Raw genomic sequence first — 21,834 nt, 5'->3', positions numbered from 1 at the left:
AGCCCCGAGCGAGTCCTGTACGCTTTCTTCCATCTTTATTCATTCATCTCTCATATTTTTACACTCTTACTCACATTGTATGCTTTGATCTTATTTTTTCCAGTTTATATTCAAAATATTCCAGTTCAGTCCACCCACAGCTCTCTTAAATGTATGTATTTATTTTTTTTATTTTTTTTTAATTTTTTTTAACTACCTTTTGTTCCATAAAATTCAGCTGGGCCAGAAACTGCAGACAAGCGAGCCTAATGCATTGTTAAACTTTTAGAGCACATTTCGAGATGTGTGATTGTGAGACGGCATTTCGAGAGCGGGACGGCTCATAAAAGCTATCATTAGAGAAGCAAAAGAGAAACAAAATCGTTTGTTTAGCCGTAAAATGTGGCCAGAAATCTTTCACTGGCCCTGACAACTGCAATTTCTCAGACGTCGGTGCCAAAAATACACGCTGGCGCTGAAATGAGACTTCTTTACCATTTACACTGAAACTCAGAACAGTTTATTGGGGGTAATTTGATTATTTTGGGAAATTGACTTGATTGCCCTCTGCTCGCTTTTCGGCACAGACTAAACTGAGAAGTGTTAATGAGTCAGTTAAAGGTTTATTCTTGAAAGGTCTCTTGATGCTATGTTTACTCGCGTGTGCTTTTCCGTGTCCTCAGATGCTTCTGTCAAGCAGACAATTGTCGAAGATTACGGATCCACCTGCCCGCAAGGCTACAAAAGATTCAACAGCACACACTGTCAAGGTAACTGCCTGATATTTTATGGTCATGTCATAACTGACTGCTCCGTTGATGGCTTATTTATTGTCTTTTCCTGGTATCATGAAATCTGCCTGGCAACACGAGCTCTCTGAAATCTGATTGGCTAAAAATTCAACACTAGGATATAAGATGACATCAATGTGAAGAATATGATCATGATTTCTTCATTTTGTTGGGCCAGCAGAGAAGGCCTTGACTGTCCGCCACTGGATGCTATATATTTTATAGTTTAAGCAGAATGAGAGTCCATTTAATTTGCGCAATCGTCTTGGAGGTGGAGTGATTTATTTTATTTTTTTTTTTTGTGGCAGTAAAACAGGCCAAAATCCAGTTTTGGGGTGAGGCTGCAGGGCGAGGGAGTAGTCGCCAACTAGGTGTGGTGTGAGCGTGTTGAAGGCTTTCTTAAGTCCAGATAAAAATATTTCTTCCGAGATTGTTGCTTTAATATCCTTGGGGAGGGCATTCAAGAGTAATGGTGAAGGCTCTCACTAGTTATAATTCATTTATTTTTTACCTCTTACAGTGCTTTCCTTCATCTTCGTAAATTTTACACAGTCTTTCATGGTTAGATGCCAGACTAACAAGTGGTTTTCAGCTTTCCAACTTGATTTTTTTCAGGCTCTGAATATTTTATGATGGCGACAGTTTGAGTCTGTTCCACTATTTCTTTGGGAAAACGTGTTTTGAAATCAGAACAATTTGGAGATTGACCGGGAGTAGGTTATAACTTCCACGGTACTTAAAGAAACTGTACTCACTGTTCTCCTGTCTTTAAATAGAGATCAGACCCGACAGTGTGTATCTAAGTAACTTTTCCATGTTTTTACTCCCACGCCGGTCGGCCTTGAAGATATCAACGAGTGCTCCATGCAGGGTATCTGTCAAAATGGAGATTGTTTGAACACGCTGGGGAGCTTCAAATGTTCCTGCAAGGCCAGTTTTGTCCTGGAGAGGAATCGATGTGTCGGTGAGTTGAAATACGGCTTAAAACATTCAAAGGTCCGTACTTCGGCCCTCGTCGAGGTAAAAGTGTCCCGTTCCTCCCCGCCTGCAGCCGAGTTGGCTCAGTGCTTCCTGATGGCGACCGACGTCAGGGGTTGCGAGCACGCCCTGCCCACCCAACTCACCAAGGACATGTGCTGCTGCACGGTGGGCAAAGCTTGGGGGCGTAATTGTGAACGCTGTCCGCAGGTGGGCACAGGTGAGGACACCGGTTTTTATAATCATACTTTACCGCCAAGTTTGTGTTGCCTGAAGCTGCAAATGAATAAGCGTACATTGTATGCATTTAATTTCAATGGAATTTCATTTTTGCTCCTCAGTGGCCTTCAGTAATATCTGCCCTGCTGGCAAAGGCTACGTTCTCCATAATATTCGAGAAACTTTGGCCTTCCCCCCGATGCCCTACCCTCACAAGCCTGACAAAGAAGGTCAATAAAGTCTTTTTTTCACACATTGGTACTTGCAAGCACAATCACAATTATAATATTTATGACATTTTTTTTTTGTTCTCATCCAGAGACAACAACTGTTGTGCAGCAGGTTCCAACCAGCTCTCACAGTCAACGCGTTCCTGGTAAGCCAGGAGAGTGCCACTGCTAACTACTGGAGTGGATGTGCAATTACACTTTATTGTAATACGTCGGGAAAAAGACTCCCCAGGGTCACACACGCCACTTTCAGAATCGAGCCACAAAGTTGACTCCTTGTTGTACTTTCGTGTTGACTTCAACAGTCAACTGCTTTCTGTCCTATCCATTTTTTATCTGTTCTGCCGGCAGTTGTCAAACCCACCCCTCCGACAATCATCCGAATGACCCCTGGCAATGACCCCTTTGAAACCCAGACCAAAGTCTCACGTGAGTTGTCTGCGAATGTCAAATTCATCGTTCAGTGTCGTCCACCCCGAAAGATCAGCAGAAAACAATGGGATGACTTTTAGGCTAGTAGCTCCCAAATGAGAAGCTAACGCTACTAATACGTTTTTTTATTACGTTAGCATGCATCTGACTTGTTTTTAGTAAGTACAAAACTGAATCTTTTTCATTTATGATATGCATTCCACTAAATGATATTGTCTGTGTTTTGGATTAAAACAAGTTGGCACCACTGCACTACATTTTAAAACATCTCATTGCCATTTGTCCACATAACTCACCCATTAACTGACATATGAATCACAGCACCTTTAACCATAAGTGTTGGTCTGGTTTTTTTTTTTTTTCTCACGCTGCCAAGTGCCGATTGGTGCCGAGCCTAAATTTGAGCATGACTGCTAATGGAATGTTGCTCCTTACCTCTTCATCTTTTTCTGCTTTCTATGCTTTTATGGTCCTACTCGTGCTTCTTTCCTGAGAATTTTAACCCACTAGAAAGCCAAGCTTGGGCATTCAGTTCATGTCTACTTTGAACTGGATGTGTATGCACTCACCTGTCACTTGATTTGGGTCCACACGGGCTTGGTTTAATGATAAAAAAAAAAATAAATCTGAAGCCGTAGTACTCTGGTTGAGCACGAAACGTTTTGAGGTAGGCTACAGGTGACCGAAACTCTGAGGGCTTCTTGAAAATTTGACGTTCAGGAATGACAAAGCGCAGGTCGATCCCTAGCTCATTAATAATTCAGGAAGCTGATAACGTTCTGATATTTTCTTCTCCATCATCATATTCCTCTCTGAATTACAATCGTGAAACAGTCATATTTCTTTGGCCCAAATGGCCTCGTCACTCATGACAGCTCATTAAATATCCTTTCGGATGGATATTTTGTGGCATCATAAATCTGCGCATGGAACAAATGGTTTTCCCAGAGTGCTAGCAAACGTGTTCGCTAATAAGGTGCCCGGTGAGTGTATATGCATGGCTGTACGGTAGCAGATGCTGGCCCACTAGTATGTTGTGTGTTTCCTCCCTGAAGCAGAGACAGATGAATGTAGGCTAAGCAGGAACATTTGTGGTCACGGCGAATGTGAGAACAGCCTGAACGGCCACATCTGTCACTGTCACCCCGGCTACCGTCTCAGCCCGCAGAGGAACATCTGTGAGGGTAAGAGACGATGGCGGTTAAAGGAGGTGCACACCTGGACCTTTTTTGGGGGGGGGACAATACCAACAGAGGAAACATGCATGCATGTCCACTTGCTTCCAGCAGATTGTGTCCTGTTACATACTTTTTTTTTTTCCAAGCTGCATTTTCTCATTAGTTAGTAGCGAATGAATGGGTGCTGCTTTGAATATTTCATGAGGGGCACACTGCAAAGTGTAGTGGGATGCAAGACAGGTTGAGAGAGAGAGAGAGTGAGAGAGAGAGAGAGAGATAGAGAGAGAGAGAGAGAGATAGAGAGAGAGAGAGAGAGAGAGAGAGAGAGAGAGAGAGAGAGAGAGATATTTAGCTTTTGTTGTCATTGAGGTGAGTTTGATATTTATATCTAAGCGGCTTTCTGCCGTTTTTCTTTTTTAAGAAACATACAAAATATCCTTCATATTTTGAGACTTATTGAATCTCATGAAAATATGCTGTGTGCGCAAGGTCAGAAGATGTCAAACAGATGAAAATGTAATATGGAAAATCCATGCCCGCTTCAAATCTGGCCTAATCTCATCAGATCAGTTAGTGATTTTTTTATTTATTTTTTTTCCTCTCTCAGAGGATCACTGCTACATTTTTATTCCTTTGTGAAAATCATACACCGTTTAAGCTATTGCGATTCAACATTGTTGCAATTGGCGCATTGATTTCCCAGACGAAAAAATGTTAACTACATCGGCGGAGTGCCGTGCGCTCTAATTGCTTTTGTTTGTTTTTGTAAGGGCAGAATTTAAGATTCATCTTCTTTGTATGGGTGCACTCAGTGTTGTGTCTGGTGAGTGCATGTCAAAAGTAATGCGCGGCCATTCCTCCTTCCTGTCCAGATGATAATGAATGTGAGTCGGAGCCTTGCGGTCAGGGCAGAGGCTTTTGCGTCAACACAGACGGCGGCTACAAATGCCACTGTCACCAAGGCTACAAACACATGGTACAGCATGGGAGGCTAAAGTGTGTCGGTAAGTCAGGCTGAGTTATGAGTTACGACCACAATTTTTATTTTTTGTCAGGTCATGAATTTACTTCACTGTGTTGGCAGATGTGAACGAGTGCTCTAAGCGGGACATCTGTGGCGCTGGAGGCCAGTGTGTCAACTTACCCGGGTCTTATAAATGTGAATGTCACAGCGGCTTTAAGAGCAGGTCGCACCGTCATCCTGTTTGTGAAGGTAAATCACAGGAAATAAAAAAATAAATCGTTCATTATGTGTGCCAGTGTAAGTTATTTAGATTTTTTTTTTAAAGATATAAATGAGTGTTTGAGTCCTGACACCTGTCCGAATGAGCAATGTGACAACACACCCGGTTCCTATGAGTGTGTTCCTTGCTTGCCGGGTCACGAGGCCCGCTCTGGCATCTGTTATGGTGAGTACAATAATGCATAAATCCACATAAAAATAAGTTATTGCTTCAAAAAATGAATTAATAGCTCATTTTAATGTTCGTTCAACAGATATAAATGAGTGTCAGAAGCCTGGAATCTGTCCTAACGGGAGGTGTGAAAACCTTCCTGGAACTTACCGCTGCCTATGCAATGAGGGCTTCCTCCCTTCTGTTGACAGCAAAGGCTGCAGTGGTGAGTCACATGTGAGATGTTGATGAAATGTTTCTCGAGTTGTTGCTGTGACTTCAATGCAAAATGAACGAATACGAATTTTACCATGCATTGTAATTTACAGCAATGACCTTTCAGAAAAAATATGCACCTGTTGATGAACCTAACCCTTAATTCTTAAGTATTATTATTATTATTATTTTATTTTTTTTTATTTTTATTTTTATTTTTATTTTTATTTTTATTACTACTAATATTTTGCATTATTATTATTATTTTTATTTTTATTTTTATTTTTATTTTTATTTTTATTACTACTACTATTTTTCATTATTTTTATTATTATTATAATTATTAAAAACTGATCAGAATCAGATTTATTGGCCAAGTATGCAGAACACACAAGGAATTTGTCTTCCCACATATGACGTGCTACACATTTGGAAGCAGTGCAAAAAAAAAAAAAGTTTATTTGCATTTCTGATTAAAAATACTGTTAAAAAAAATATCGAGCAATGTTATGAATGTTAATATTTTCCACTAAATCCTCACAAGAGCACGTCGCTTGCACTTATAGTTGATTAATTTCCCAGAAAAGTGGTAATGCATAGATAATGACTTGACGTGGCTTCAATAAGATATATTTTATTATTCAATCGTTTAATGGTCGTGCGGAGGTGGAAGTGTGGTGAGAAATTAGCTTCCCACTCATTCCGTGTTCCTTTTATGGCACGCAGACATCGACGAGTGTGAGGATGTCAGGCTGTGCGCGTACGGCCGCTGCATCAATACTGAGGGATCCTTCCAGTGTCAGTGCTACCCCGGCTACCAGCGCACGCAGGAAGGCAGCCACTGCGAAGGCATGAATTATCTCCCAACTCTTTTTTTTTTTTTTGGACGTGGTTTATAGTGTACATAAAAGTTCATCATTTACTTTGCTTAGCTCAGTTTGTGGAGACATGATTTACACCTTGCCGTTGTCCCTCCAGATATCAACGAGTGCGAGAGGCCATCAAACTGTCAAAGGGGCCGCTGTATCAACAGTATGGGCTCGTACACCTGCGAGTGCCAGAAGGGTTACACTCTGGTGGGAGGCCGGCGATGCCAAGGTCAGTCGGCCCAAATGAGGCCGCCTGGTTTATTGCTCGTCGCGAGCAATTAATGCAACAATTGAGTTCACCTGGATTGCATCGGATTGTATTTATTAATTTTAACCACAGTTATACTGATAACCCCTTTCTGAGTCACGTCAGAAGTTCTGACTCCAGGTCCGGTCGTTTACGGCAACGTTAGTTGCGCGTGAGCGTCTTCGCCATGCTCCTTGCGAGTGTTTTCATTTCGTATTTGTGTCTGAAAGTACTTCGGCAACTGTCGCTGTCCTTATGTTTTTTTCCCCGCTTGACTCAAGCGGGGGATTATCTGAAGCTCGGTCAGAATTAAAAAACGATAATTGGTCAGAAAGTCAAAGCTGGTAACTTGAAAGAGTTAGTAAATTGTAGTAGGGCTACTTAATTCTGAAAAAAATATTAATCACGATTATTTTAGTAATAATTGAAATAACAATTATTCAAACAAATTTTTTTTCTTGGTACAAAACAAAAACAAATTGTAAAAAAATATATATTTTATTAGTATCCCTTGCTCTACGCGTCCACAAATATGATTTGTCATTGTTTTGTGTAATTTTCCAAACATGAGTCTGCCTATTTTTAAAATGTCTGAGCAAATACCCCAATAACGCACTGTTTTCACACTTTAATCTACCAAAACATTCTTTCGGCTGGTGTTTAGATTGGAATCAAAAAGTTACATCACGTGTTTGTTTTCTTTTCAGACATTGACGAATGCGCATCCGACTGGGGTCTTTGCCAGCCGTACGGCTCTTGCGAGAATCGGCCGGGTTCGTATGTGTGCGTCTGCCATCACGGCTACGTCCTCTCCGAGGACAAACACAGCTGCGAGGGTAAGCTTCCTCTCATTCCTCCTCCATTTCTTGATGACGAGTTTAAACCGGGCTGGAACATTTGAGTCCTCTCAGTCTCAGACTCCGGGTCAGCTCACGTCAGACCACTTACCGAGACGTACTCCCTTTTAAGGACGTAAAAAGGAAATTCCTACTTTAATTGTGTGTGCCAAAGTGAATACATGCTACTGCCAAGCTGAAATGACAAATAAATCAATCCGTGGTTATCCTCGCTAATACAGCATAGGCGGACTGTAAAAAGTCCAATCAATTTACCGCAATGCCATGACATCATTGTCTCACCGTTGATTTGATTTGATTTGATTTTTTATGTTGTTACTGGATAATGACTCAGCATTATACTTCCCTCCCACAGCACCTCAGATGGTCGCGGATGAGAAGAAGGAGTGCTACCTGAACCTGGATGACACCGTGTTCTGTGACAGCGTCCTGGCCACCAACGTCACCAAGCAAGAGTGCTGCTGCTCCATCGGGGTCGGATGGGGAGACCACTGTGAGATCTACCCGTGTCCCGTTTCTCACTCAGGTACAACCGAAACATACTCAGTGTGACAGCAGCAACTGTAGTTAATGCTCAGAGCACGTCTTTAATTTGGTTTTGTGGCGTGACACTATCTGAGCAATATCAACATAAGCAGTAAAATGAACCAAATATGTTCCGAACATTATGGCCGTTACTCAACTAAGCCACAAGATTTAGATCTCACGGCACGCCACCCCGCCAAAAAAAATAAATAAATCACAAAATGTGAATCTAATTGAACTAATCAGTTCGAACTTCAAAAGTCAGTTAACAGTTGACTGATTTACGCTCAACAAGATGGTTTTGTGGAACATTTTTCGTGGTATGGAAATAATAATACCATAAAGTCTTGGAGCATTCTTGCACGACAGTGGAATTCGAATTTAGCAACCAACCCGCGATGCATTTTGGGGAATATCTGATTAAAGTGTTGTGAGAAAATATTAATTCCACTTTTGTTCTCTTATCCACGCAGCCGAATTCCACTTCCTGTGTCCTCACGGGCAAGGTCTCTATTATGACGAAGGACTCATGTATAGCCGGCCTGCCTACCAGGGTAGATATGATGTCATCGCTGTCGCTATCTGCCCTACATCATTAACCCTCTTATTAACTGTCATTTTCTGAGACTTGTCCACGCTTTCTTCGCAGATATTGACGAGTGTTCTCTTTTTGCCGATGAAATCTGCAAGAAGGGTCGCTGCCAGAACACACAGCCGGGATACGAGTGCTACTGTCAACAAGGCTTTTACTATGACGGCAACCTTCTTGAGTGCATTGGTAGGTGTCGAAATAAGTACCATTCCCAGCAAGCGGGACTATCTCCAAAGATTAAATGTCAAATCCAACTGAGCAATACTAGCCATTGCATCTTTTAAAATGATGCAGTTTGAGAATTTAATTCAGTAAATGACACTTTTGTTTTCCCTCAGATGTGAATGAATGCCACGACGAGTCTCTGTGCAGAAATGGCCGTTGCGTCAACACCGAAGGGTCCTTTTACTGCAACTGTAAGCAGCCGTGGACCCCAGACGCCAACAAAAAGAAATGCGTGATCGCTGCAGTGGCTGGTGAGTAAGCTCCAATCTTCTCCCAAAGACGTTGACGTCGGCGTGATGATGTGTTGATCTTTTTTGCTTAGATGTGAATGAGTGTGAGGACCTCGCCAACTGCAAGAACGGTCTCTGTGTGGACACGCCAGGGTCTTACTACTGCATCTGCTCCCCGCCTTGGACCCTCGCGATCGACCGCAACCGTTGTGTGACTCCCGAAGAGCAGGCGGGTAAGTGGAGACCCTCCTATTAGAAAGCAAGCCTCAGTTCCTAGTTGGCGATGGAAATGTAATCGGAGACAGCCAAACAAAGGAAAGAATATTGTCTTTCTGGATGAGTGCATGCTTTGGTTTCATTGCAAGGCAGGAAAGCAGGTGTAAAAAAATAGACCTTGAAAGTACACTAGAGTGCGATTATTAAATTTTTGAGTTGCTCCCGGAAAACATTTTGTCTATTCCTTTAATTAATATTTAATTAATTAACAAATTACCACTGTGCATAAATATATGAAGAAAATAAACAGCATATGTAATTAATCTGTTGCACATAAGTTAAATGAAAATTGTACCAAAATATTGAATGCAATATGTGAAATGCACTATATAAATAAAGTTGTATTTTATAGTATAATATTGAACTTAAAAGTTAAATACAACTGAACTGTACTAAGTAGTGATTCTTTCAATGACCACCAGGGGGAGCAAGCGAGTGCCACATAGAATCACAAGACTACATCATATGAAAACTGCAGTTCTTTTTTTTTTTTAAATTCCATTTTTTCTACAGCAACAAAAATCGTTCATGATTCATTCGAAAACTAAATAATTGAATATTTACAAATTCTAGTCGACGCAGCAACTTTAGAAAGATATCTAATCCTTGATCCCTGGTGCAACACTATTAAAATGCAGCTAATGCTGCGTACAGTGCAGACGAAGAAAAAAGTCAAAGGCTCTTTTTGCTAAATTCCTTGTTGTACAAAATAGGTTTGCTCTGATGTTGTACTTTGTGATACCACAAAATGTCACGCATAATACTGAACGCGTCTTTTAGCTCGCGTGTCTTTGTTTATGATAACTGCGCACGAGGTGTCGACTTTCCAGCTTAGCGTTGGCGAGGCCGAATGCTATTTATTATGGATGAATTTGGGCCTGTGGTTTTGTGATACCAGTTGTTTACCACAACAACAGTTTGCAGGACGGTGTGAGGTAGGATTAGTCCAGATTAGACAGGAGAAAATTGAAAAAAAAAAAATCCTATACTCAACTGCCCTTACCGTTTTAGAAGGGAGCAAAAAGCCGCATTGAAGTTTCCCTGCAGTTATTTTTTTCCAGGCAATATCAATCTATTTCTTTTCAACAACACCTGGTAGGATTTTTCTTTTTTACTAGCATTCAGATATGACTGACACGTTTGAGAAAACAAGAGGGAGGGATTGCCCCTTCAATTTCATGGGCAGTGCACACATCTCATTCTGGCATCTTCTGTTCCTCTTCGTCAGACATGTAGTCAGTCCCCTGGTCAAGTCTGAACTGTCTGAGGTTCTTTGTTAGCAATGACTCAACTGTTTCTGTGTCCACCACTTTGCCAAGTCTAGCCGGCCCCAAACAGATGTTCATACTGTAACCAGTGTCTGTGGTGCCCTTTGCAGATGTGAATGAGTGCCAGGATCCCTCGTACTGTAAGAATGGGAGGTGTGAGAACACGCCCGGCTCCTTTCACTGTTTTTGTGACCCTCCACGCACCTTCAGTGCAGCGCTCAAACAGTGCGTCTATGACGGTGGGTAAAATCAAAATCAGCTAGTTTAAAAAATCAATAAATAAATTCCAGAAAGACTCTTGGCACCACGGTGCTACATGTGATTTCTCCTCATTTCGATGTGTTCATCCGCAGCATAGTTGGCGGCAAGCTTTTTGTCACAGTTCATATTATTATATCTGCTTGAGCATTTAAATGAGCTAAGTAAAATAAATAACTGTGTTGTTAAAAGTACAGTGCTAGTTCTTGAAACATTCTCATCTTTCTAAAGGCATTTTTTTGTGATACCACTTTGGGGCATTTTAGAGTGTGCAGGTGTGCCTTAGGAGGTGAGCAGTTTACTACTCAAAGCTGTTATTTAGTCTGATTTCAAATTCCTCAACGCCATGCATTTATATTCGCCCATTTATGACCATGAAAAAAAAAAGGTTTTCTGTACTCATTCTGTAATTCAATGTAATGCTGTTTTCTTCCTTTAGATCGGACTGCGGCCCACAAAGACGTGTGTTTCCTGCAGGTGGACGAGGGTTTGATCTGCAGCGATCCACGGAGCATCATGCTGGTGACCTACTCGGAGTGCTGCTGCCACTACGGACGCGGCTGGGGGCCAGAGTGCAACACTTGCCCACCGAGGCATTCGGGTGAGTGAAGGTCAACGACACGCTGCCGTGTTGCTGTCACTTTGAGTTTTCCTGAAGGTCTTTCTTGTTTGTACGCAGAGATGTTCAACCATTTGTGCGAGATGCACCTGGAGACGGAATCAGACGGGGAGCAGGATATCCTGACAGCTTTCGCGAACTATAATCCAGGTTAAATTTTTTTTTTTTAAATATAGCGTTCACACCGTGTGTGTTTAGTCCACTAGGCCCCGCCTCTTAAAGGCACATGCATGTAGACCCACAGAGAAAAACTACTCCTACTACAAAACAGTCTATTCTACTATTTTCTGAATTTTGTCGTGGATAAAGTTTGCTGGATGATACCTATCAAGAAAAAAAAAATCAATTTCTGTCTATTTTGTTGTTTCTATTTTGGTGCGTGTTTGAGACAAATACAAATGAATGTTTTTACGAATTGATATCGGGCGATGAAAAGTAAAATCGATTATTTTTTTAATTTTTTTTATTAAACTCAGCCAACCATCCTTTTCCATCCATGCCACATTTTTCCAAATATGAAAAATGTTCTCTTTCAGGTGACAGTTCGGAGGAGGATTCCGACGAATGCAGCTGTGCAAATGGCCACTGTGTGCGCTCCTATCTGGGCACCATGTGTGAATGTAACCAAGGATTTAGGTTGGACCACTCTCACACCCGCTGTATAGGTTTGTACTTTTATTTTATCGCACATTGAAGTGACTGACAGAGCAGACGTGGATTTCACGCAGCATCAGTGATGGACATTTTATGCGAATATGAGTCCATTTTTACGAGTACCAGTGAGTGGTACGCCCTGTTGTGTCAACACAATCGACCTCAACGTTTCATTTTCTACCATGCTGAGTTGGACTGTTATCCGAAAACATGCATTTTGTGTTTATTTCTGCTTTTGATTTCAACCCCCAGATATTGACGAGTGTGCAGAACCAGGAGTTCGCAGTAGCCCGTGCGAGAACGCGCGCTGTGTGAACACTGTGGGCTCATACAAGTGCTACTGCAAACACGGCTTTGTGGCCACACGCAGGCCAAACAAATGTGTCCGCCGTAGAACCCAGTAACCCCCTTTGACGTGTCGCTCTTATTTATCCATGCACAGTATACGCAATACACACTCCATTTAGAACAAGGAACTGTGTACACACACAGTCGATATAAAACCGTGGAAGGAGCCGTGTCATAAGATTAAATGCTGTTAGCTCCTTTCCTGCCCGTTAAAAAAAAATAAAAATAAAGGGGAAAAAAATTGGGATGATAAAAATTTCAGTAAATGTTTTTGTAATTAAATATTGAGAACTTGATATTGTTTTTTAATGTTTTTTTTTTAGCTGATGTTTTCTACTGAAGCCCATTTGAGATTTGTACATTGTTTGAAGGCTACGCGTAGCGCTATCCCTCTTTAAATCTTCGTCCGCATTCATTACTCCTTTGTATTTAATTCTAAATTGCCCTACTTTGAATTGTGTTATTCAAACGCAGATTGTTGATTGTGTTATTGTACAGTTTGTGGATTGAGAGTTGCTGTAAAACTTGTCCATTTTGTTGATGTAAAATATGAGAGACCTGAAGTTTTTGTATAATTTGACATGTGCACCTAAGCTAGAAATTGAAAAAAAAAAAAATAAACATACACTTAGCAATGAACGGTGGGAGTGTTTGCCAACTGTAGCTGATTTTGGAAAGACGAGAATGTTTTGCTGCATTGAACCATTTTGAAAATGTGTTAAGAATTTAATAATAAAACAAAAACGTTTCAACTAATTTTTGCATTTGCATTTTATGTCTGTTGCTTGAGCGTATGCGTGCCGATTGAGAATTTGCAGCTCCGCCTCGTATTTGAATCGTTTGGTCCCGATACAAAGATGATGCTGCTCATCCTGTGAGCTCAGGGACTTCACGTCGCTACAGCGCCACCAGCCCCCTCGCTGTCCTGGTTTCAATCTGTCAGAGCATTATGTAATTTCAATCTGGAACATCAGGGTGACCTTCAGCAACTAGTTTAGCCAGATAAGAACGAGGTCACGGCGCAAAGAAATGGAAGCTGAGCAACAATTACAACGGAAATAGCATAGCTGCCCTTTTGAGGTGACTTGGAAAGGTGGCGAGAGGATATTTATACATTTTAGTGGGTCGCACTGCCCGGAGAGTAAACCTCTGATTGCTCTGCACTGCATTCACTGAACTCAAGTAGGTGTGCTGCGGGTTCGGCGGAAGTGGGGGTGGCGGGATAAACATACCCAGCAATGACTTTCTGAAATGACTTGTCTCCTTCTATCAGTCCCGTGGTTAACTACAAACTTGTTTTTATAGAAAGCGCAAAGCCATTTTATAATCTTGGCTACTTTAGAAAAAATGTGTGTGGCGACGAGCGGAGAGCAGACAAATAGGTAATGTAGTTTGGAATGATTACGCAAACAACCAACCTTTTAAATATCTTGCGCCAAAGTTAAAACCGGTGAGGTACAGATAGTTCCAAAATATCTCCAAAAATAGTGCGAGATGCCATGCTTCAAGTTAGTCATCGGGTGCCACTTGAACAAATAAACGCCTCTCACCAAATAAAGCTGACATAACTTGGATAATTTGTTCCTTGCATCATATACCCTTTTCATATGACAGTACATGATCAGGGTTTAAATTTTATGGCAGTCAAGGACTTCAAAGCCTTCTCAACTGGCCTAACATAATCAAGAATAAATGATCATACTCTTCACATTGATGTTATATTATATCCTAGTGTTGTATTTTTCAGTGAGAGTTTTTATCCAATCAGAATTCTCCTTGCTCGTGTTGCCAGGCAGATTTCACAATACCAGTCGCACGCACTATTCGTCCGAGGCCTTCAGATACAATCGTGCGGGCGACTGTCCTGTCAAAATCAATGGACTTTCAGAGTAGATAGACAGTTCCGATAGCCAATCAGATGACGAGTTGGTTACAGTGAGCCTTCTCACTGTCCTTACGCTGAAGGTGATGAACGCCTCTTGTGATTGGATTGGGGCGGCGCCATGCGGGATCAACACACCCGGAAGTCGTTACTAGCGACTGTTCGAAAATCTAAAATATATTCTTGCTTTTTTTAAACCACAATGGCCAAAAGAGGGAAAAATGTGGATTTAAGATACACTTGCGCGGGTATTTTCAAGACGGACCTTTCAAGAGAAGCTAGGTCGTTCAACACTCACTCAGTACTGTGTAAGTGTGTTTCTGTAAATTATTATTAAGCAGGACTTCACTGAAGGCCTAGGTGGGAAATGTACAGCCTGCCACTTGCTTTTATTGCAGGTTGACTGTTTCTATGCTCCAGAGTTGCCTCTCAAGTCCCTCTGATGATTCTTAAAGGGCAGCATGGAGCCCCTCCTCTTTTACCTCCCCTTGACTGGAGTCATATGATTCAGCTTTAAGGTTGGGAATATCAGTCCCACATTTCACTAGGAGAAAATATAAGCGCCCATCATGTCCAACCATGTGAAAGCACAGTCACGCCAACTTTGCCAAACGCATGCCTGCCGGCTGCGACCCCACCCTCGTTTGCTGCACGCACCAACGATGACCCCCCCGCCCGTCCGGGTCTCATCTATAGAGAGCAGACAGAGGGGGGTTTAGCTCAAAATGCTGCAATCTGCAGAAAGCAATGTGCTGGACGCACTCTGGCAGCCAGTGGCGGACTTATATTCTGCACTCAGCTCTTTCCCTTTGTCACAGTGGATTGGGGATGAGCTCCCAGCACGGGTGTGGGTCTGGGCCCTGGGGTGTAAACATGCTGGGTGTGTGTTAAAAATGTTGACACCTTTTCACGCAGATTCATTAGTGTGATTGGAGGGGCTTTTATGATGTATACACAGCAAGACATCTTTCAGTGCTTTGGACTGTCCAGTTCGCCTAATACAGCTGTGCCTGTTTTTTTTTTTTTCAATGCTTTCAGGGAAGGTATAGGAAATGTCCCATGTCCCGAAAAGTCATTAGAGACATTTCGTTTATCAGGTATCATTTGGACTGACGGAAAAAGCACTGACATCACGGAAGATTTTGATGCTCAACAACGGGTGTTCGGGGCAATACAAAACATTTCAAATTAATTGCCAGGTGTCAAGACTCATTGGAAAGCTTCGGCTACAATAAAACATCCCCAACAAAACTCGCTTGGCTTTTTCGCCTCCACAAACGGCTCGTAATGAATGGGATGCTATTTTCCCAACTGCTCAGCCCTCCCAAGGAGACCCAACATCCCATAAAGTCCTCCCCACTACCACTTTGTTGGTTTAGCTACACCCACACACGCGCATGCACCCACCCTCTCCAGTGCAGATGGAGCACACAGACCCAAAAATAGGCGCTCGGAGTTGCACTGCTTACATGTTTCAAAGGCACCGATTATAGCGTCTTGGGATTTTAGAGTATTCCAGGATTGACTTTTGATGCCAGAGGTCCTCAGTTTTAAGTATGCCTTCTTTATGTCACTTCGCAACTCAGTATAGAGCAAATACAAGGACTGGTTGTCTTTTCTAAGATCCCTTTGAGACCTTTTTTTTTTTTTATGGAGCAATATTATAATATAAATGAAGCCAGGCTGGCAGCTGTCAGATCAACTAGTGGGGATTGCAATGACAAATAATTTGTTTGCTCTGTTAAGAATATTCCCAACATTTCTGTTAGCCTATCAGAATCATCTTTATTCCATTAGTGCTGTTGTACTGACCAATGACGGTTATGCAAATGCTGCAGCGAGTCAACAAGCAAAAATAAAGTGACCAGTTGACTTCACCCATCTTGGGTCACTCATGCGTTCACATTATTATGAAACAAGCATGTTCGGGGGATTGGATTTTTCTTTTTTTGTTAAGTTTTATTTAGGGAAGTGTACACACCCTGAACTTGTCGGAGGGAACTACTGGCAGGGCACATACAGATCCAACAACTATCCTGCCATGCAGCTACCATAGCACTTGATTTAGCGTCATGGACAAGATGGAGCCTACCCCAGATGAAAAAAAACGAAAATTGAAGTGGATTCCATAAATAATACACCGACATGACCAACATAGCATTTCCGAATCCAGCATGCAATTTTGATGACATCAGCAGTAGTAGGAGCAGTGTTTGTACTGAAAACCGATGTCATGTATCACCCCAATCCAAAACAATATGTTATCAGGTTTTTGCGTTTAGCACCAGGGACAGCACCATATTGTGTTTTTGTTTCGTTCAATCGCAGTCCCAATCGGAGCACCGAATCTGTGCACGCTGCTTCGCATGTGACCAGGAAGGGTCAGCAAGCACCCACCCTCACTCCCCCCCACGCACACGTCGAACGACCACCAACAGCAGCACCTCCACCGCTTTTTCTTTCTTGGAGCCGCTGTACTGGAGCGCAGGCAGCGGGAGCGGCCAGTGAGATTGGAACCGGGCGGAGCGTCGGATGCTCGGCCACGAGCTGCTGCGGATATCCGCCTCGTACCTGCGTCTCATCACTTATGTCCCCGAGGCGGACCGTTCTCATGTGTTTCAACTAGATTCCAAAAAGGCCATTTTTGGGGGGGGTTGCCTTTAATACACGGCGAGTTGATAGCAAGCGCGGAGGAGACTATTTTTTTTGATGATGATGCGGATGTAACGGAGGGACATTATTAGCGTCTTGGGGGGGATTTTATTGTTAACCCTTTGTTGTTGTTTTTTTTTTCTTCTTCTAACCGTTAACGCTTGAATTAGCGGAGTGGCACGCGTCGATTGAACGCGAGGGGAGCACGTTTTGATGTCGGCTTAAAATTCCATATTTATGCGATAGGGTAAAATTTAAACATACAAAAAGGCAGAAGACAAAACAAGAGGTAAGCATATTTCCCCCATTCTTCTTCCATCTTCTATTGGCTTTCTGGCTAACCCACTAATAACCAAGCTAATGAGAGAGGCGAGTGATATCATTCAGGTGACTGCTGTTAGCCCGCGGCAGCTATTAGCATCTCATGCCAACAGATAGCTTATCGTCGCCAATGTGTGTTTATTCAACATGATGACAAAAGTCATATTTAACGCACTGGGGCTCATCTGTTGCTCAAACGCTAGCCGCTTGGCCGAGGAGTTGGTTTGTGTTTTAAGTAGGAGCCATCAATCAGGACGTCTGTCTCTTATGCCTTTGTTTGAATCCATGTCAAAGCCTGCCACATTCGGATTTAACATGCTGCCCTCATGTTCACACTTTGGAGCTGTATGCGAGCTGCGTTTACCTGCTAGCTAGTTTATGCTTTCTTTCATATTTTCCGCATTGATTTTGTCTTTATTTACACTATGACGGGCTTTCGATGTTGTTATATTATGATAGGACAGATGTATGCTGCATATGGCCCGAACAGCAGGAACGTATCAGCCATCAGATGCGTTGGCTACTGATTATTTGCATTAAAACAGATTTTTTTTTTTAAAACACATTTTACTTTAGTGCTGTCCCATGAAATTCTTTCAAAAATGTCACAAAAAGTAGATACAAAGGTCAATATATCTTCTACCATGTAATTAAATACAATTTAATTGTTTTGGCGGTCACTATAAATTGCTGGCATAGACAAATAAACAAATACACTAATATAGAATATCTGTAATGAGGGACTCATTTTCAGAGCAATTAAGTCAAATCGGAAAATTTCCCATGACACACTTGGTGATCTCTCATCATGTTACGTTTATTGTGAAGCGTATCATTAAACCTTATTTGAACCAACTTGTTGTTGACATAACTTGCAATGACAAACAACATCACAGCTGTTTAAAATTGGCTCAGAATGAAAGGCAGTTGGACATGGTCTTACTCACACGTACGCATATTGATGACTTTTAATTGCTTTTCTTGAGACCATTATGGTTTCCACAAAAGGGAATTGTCTTAAATATTGTATGATTGTGGCTTTCAATACAGTTCCCCATACACATATTACAACTTGTCTGTGCTTTGATGCAAGCTGATAAAATGAATGACAGCCAACTATGGCATGCTGTGAACGGAAACATTTTGGTGTGGTTATCTCTTTAATTGCCTTTTGACCTTGTCCCTTTTCCATCCTGAGTGATTTATACTTCACTATTTCTCTCGCATTGTTTATGAGTCATGTTACAGTCATTGAGATCTTTTATTTTTTCAGTCATTGAGATCTTTTTTTTTCCTACTAAGGAGATTGCACATAGCTCTCCATGTATCGTGGCAGTAAGGACAGTTAGTCCCTGGGTCCAGGGTTCCACATAGCAGTGTGTTATAATTTTACATTCATTGCATGATTGAGTAGTATTCTGAACTCTAACCCCTACCCTAGCATCAACTATGGAAACTATCCATACATTCATTTTCCCCAGTAGGGTGGTGAGTGACTAGAGCTCACCCCAGCTCACTTTTGTTGATAAGTGTTGTACTGTGCAGTACACCCAGAGAAAATCGAAGACATGCAAACAATTGACCCTTCACTCTACGACTAAATGATTATCGTTATTTTTTATTGAAATTGAATCTGCTGAATCAACTATCATGCACATAAATGTGTCCCTTCTCTCCCACCTAGCACACCAATCAGAAACGACATGCTACCCATGACATGTCATGCAAACCAATCAGCTCCGAGCTGCTGTTCGCGAACTGGCAGGGGGGCTAACACGTGCCGCACCGAGGCACAAGCTACCAGCTGCGCTTGCTGTCTGGCGCAGTTAAATATCCTCCCGTGTTACAGATTTTCTCCTCTAACTAATCTTTGACTCCATGGCGAGAGTACAAGACACACTTCTGATAAAGGATCGCTATCACTAAAGGCGGATGAAAATTAGCAACATTGACAGAGAGAGCACAAGAAGCCAATGCTAATCGCTAAGCTAATGGTTTTAGGCAACAAACACCAGAAGAAGAGCTTTGCTTAGATTTACATTTATTTATATATTTCATTATAATAAACGTCTACTATTTATATATCTATATTATAGCGTATTCATATTTTTACAATTTTACTACGTTTCCCATCATGCCGCCTTTCAGTAAGAATTGAATAGTGCCACTAGAGGGCCACATGTCCTCTTTTCCACCTGGTACAGTAAATCAATGCTACTGAGGGAATTGTCTCAAGGCAGGATTTGTTGTATGTTGGTAGACGGCTCCCTGCACTGTGGTCAATAATTGACACTGGCCCTCTGGAGGTCGAAATGGTACGGACAACAAAATACTGAAGGAATGAATAATTCATGGGCAACTCTTAGGTCTCCTCAAAGCAGGTTTGACTTCAAATTTTCAGCTCAAGACCAAAGAAGAAGTAGGGTTGCCAATGTATATTACGTAAGCATTGAGGAAACAAACACAAGTTAAATCAAGGCTTTGCTTATTTTTCCTTCGAGATGGGAGAGGTAACCTGTTTTATGGGAACTCGGCCTTACTATACAAAAATAAGTCTCACGCATGGTTTCGTCACATTTGTTTCCAATGCTATTTTTATGATAAGAAAGATTGTGTTTAGGTCCTTGGAAAAAAACCCAATGATTTTGTACTTGGAGAGGTAATTTAGTCACACATTTGGTTGCTCATGATATTGTTAACATTAGTAGAAAGTGAATTGTTTGCTAATCAGTACCTCAGTATAATGTTGAGTGGCCCAATTGTGTTTTCTAGAATCCATTAGAAGTGCTGCAGTTTAAAATCTTTTAACTCATGGTTTGAGTCTGTATATTCTAATTTGGGTCTTGAGCTGAATAGGTTTTGGGGGTGAAATGATAATTGCCTCTGCAGTGACACTTTTGTCACATTTCCTTTTTGTTCCGCATGACTGAACTGACGCAAAAGAGAAGCGAATGATGTTTTCCATTATTCTGTATACAAAGCTGGCTTGCTGAATCAAAGTGACATGTCTGTGTCTGCGTGCGGCCGGCGCGGTGGCTTGACTGTTTGATGAATGTGATGCTACAGGTCCACAAAAGAGCCCGCTGTTCTATTCAGCAATGCATTTAGACTGGGATCAGCAGCCTGTGGAGGGGCCTCTGATGCTTACATGCCCCTGGCTGCTTCGTCGCTACTAACAGGAAAGGCCCGAACAACTGTACCAACTCTCTGCTGACTCTTTCATTTGTATGGGAACGTTTGTTGGCACCGGCGTTTTGGTTTCAGTCGCGTAAAGGGGGAGTAGAAATGTGTATTTCGGCTCTCAGTTCATTTAAATCAAGTTTAGTTGTATGGAGGCTTCATTGCAACATTAACTTTTTACAATGATCGATTGAAAGGAAAGCATTCGTGGAATTTTGAGAAAGGTTGCTTTCAAGTCCCGTCTCAGTACTCCTGTAGTATTGAGCAAAAGACGAAAGGAGTCACAGCACTAATGCCTCTCACCTGCTTGCCGCAGATGTTGCGTTGTTGTTGATCAGAGCACAAACTAGTTGAGTGTGAATCAATGGAACTGTGCCGTGCACTCCCCTTTGCCTCAATTGTTTCACAATTAATCAACAATCTATTTTGCAGTTGGCAGGCAAATTGATTTTGCAGTTACTTTGAAAAGTAAACGCACACCGTTAATATTCAAGACATACGCACACACGGCACTCTGTTAGACCAGCCTGTGCTATTCAAGTGAGGGGGGGTGTGATTAAAAATAAGATGGTTTGTTAAGTGCACACGGTAAAAGTCATTCTTTGGTGAGCAGATATAAAAAATTAATAAATAAATAAATAAATCTGTTCAATCCATTAATATCGGATTATTAACGAATTTGCGTTGACTGTAATATGAGGTATTTGATTGATTTGCAAATTATTTCATTACAACTGCTTTTGCATAAAATGCGAAAAATCTTCCAAGTTACCTGCTTCCCTTTTTTTTTCCCACAAAAGAACTTGACAGGTTCATTTGTAGTTTGTGTCCCGTATTCCACTGTTGGACAGTGTCTGTGTGGCTGGCTAATGTACATCGAGCAAGTCATTCCCCGCAGGCGACCGATTCCAGGCTCAATTTCTCATTTACTCCGCTCCTGATTAACGCGGTCACATTGACAAACAGTCCAGCTGGGTGAGGAGAATGAGCTCGCAGGGAGGAGGGCGAGGAGGAGGGGTGACAAAGAGGGGAGACGCAAAGAATGGTGGCGCTGCCCGTCACGCCGCTGGCTCTGCTTGGCGGTGTTGAGCTTGCGCCCGCTGCACAATTGGCTGACATGCGTCTGTCAGGTCAGAGGCTGAGGTTTGGCCCCGAGGCACTGCCGGATGGCCCACTTCCCCTTGGGAGGAGGAGGAGGATGGGATGAGTTCAAAATAAAATAATAAGACATCAGTTAAAAATTGTTTTCTATATTGTATTAGAAGGAACGGCAGCAATTATTATTTTGCGGCAAATTAATACAACACGATTTGTGTCATTATTATATTCACTTTGTTTTAAATTTGTGGATTATGCATCAAGGGGATTTGCTTTTATGGAACCCTTTTTACTCCCCCAGCACCCCCCTTTTTTT

At 41.9% G+C, this 21,834-nt stretch overlaps 2 protein-coding genes across 5 annotated transcripts in view; both read left to right on the top strand.

The window, feature by feature from the left end:
* ltbp3 (latent transforming growth factor beta binding protein 3) overlaps positions 1-13,141 on the top strand; it is a 28,977-nt gene extending 15,836 nt beyond the window's left edge. For 2 of the 4 annotated variants that reach the window (XM_088278860.1, XM_088278863.1), the window contains exons 5-28: positions 663-749; positions 1,618-1,734; positions 1,822-1,968; positions 2,090-2,197; positions 2,287-2,343; positions 2,549-2,626; positions 3,685-3,813; positions 4,680-4,811; positions 4,892-5,020; positions 5,097-5,216; positions 5,305-5,427; positions 6,144-6,266; positions 6,396-6,515; positions 7,241-7,369; positions 7,746-7,916; positions 8,389-8,469; positions 8,565-8,693; positions 8,846-8,983; positions 9,055-9,195; positions 10,617-10,745; positions 11,204-11,365; positions 11,444-11,533; positions 11,920-12,048; positions 12,290-13,141. In XM_088278860.1, the coding sequence (XP_088134986.1) occupies positions 663-749; positions 1,618-1,734; positions 1,822-1,968; positions 2,090-2,197; positions 2,287-2,343; positions 2,549-2,626; positions 3,685-3,813; positions 4,680-4,811; positions 4,892-5,020; positions 5,097-5,216; positions 5,305-5,427; positions 6,144-6,266; positions 6,396-6,515; positions 7,241-7,369; positions 7,746-7,916; positions 8,389-8,469; positions 8,565-8,693; positions 8,846-8,983; positions 9,055-9,195; positions 10,617-10,745; positions 11,204-11,365; positions 11,444-11,533; positions 11,920-12,048; positions 12,290-12,441 (2,921 nt within the window). In that variant the 3' untranslated portion in view covers positions 12,442-13,141. The remainder of the gene's footprint in view (positions 1-662; positions 750-1,617; positions 1,735-1,821; positions 1,969-2,089; positions 2,198-2,286; positions 2,344-2,548; positions 2,627-3,684; positions 3,814-4,679; positions 4,812-4,891; positions 5,021-5,096; positions 5,217-5,304; positions 5,428-6,143; positions 6,267-6,395; positions 6,516-7,240; positions 7,370-7,745; positions 7,917-8,388; positions 8,470-8,564; positions 8,694-8,845; positions 8,984-9,054; positions 9,196-10,616; positions 10,746-11,203; positions 11,366-11,443; positions 11,534-11,919; positions 12,049-12,289) is intronic. The other 2 variants (XM_088278861.1, XM_088278862.1) reach the window with 2 other exon arrangements.
* Positions 13,142-16,691: 3,550 nt separating this feature from the next.
* sptbn2 (spectrin, beta, non-erythrocytic 2) overlaps positions 16,692-21,834 on the top strand; it is a 31,991-nt gene continuing 26,848 nt past the window's right edge. Inside the window, exon 1 of the mRNA XM_088278904.1 lies at positions 16,692-17,208. The gene's annotated coding sequence lies outside the window, so the exon portion shown is untranslated. The remainder of the gene's footprint in view (positions 17,209-21,834) is intronic.

The sequence above is a fragment of the Idiotropiscis lumnitzeri genome, chromosome 17 (assembly GCF_059441095.1).
Source record: "Idiotropiscis lumnitzeri isolate Australia: NSW breed Sydney's pygmy pipehorse chromosome 17, RoL_Ilum_1.0, whole genome shotgun sequence".
Classification (NCBI taxonomy): Eukaryota; Metazoa; Chordata; class Actinopteri; order Syngnathiformes; family Syngnathidae; genus Idiotropiscis; species Idiotropiscis lumnitzeri.
This window is presented reverse-complemented; position numbering and strand designations above follow the sequence as displayed.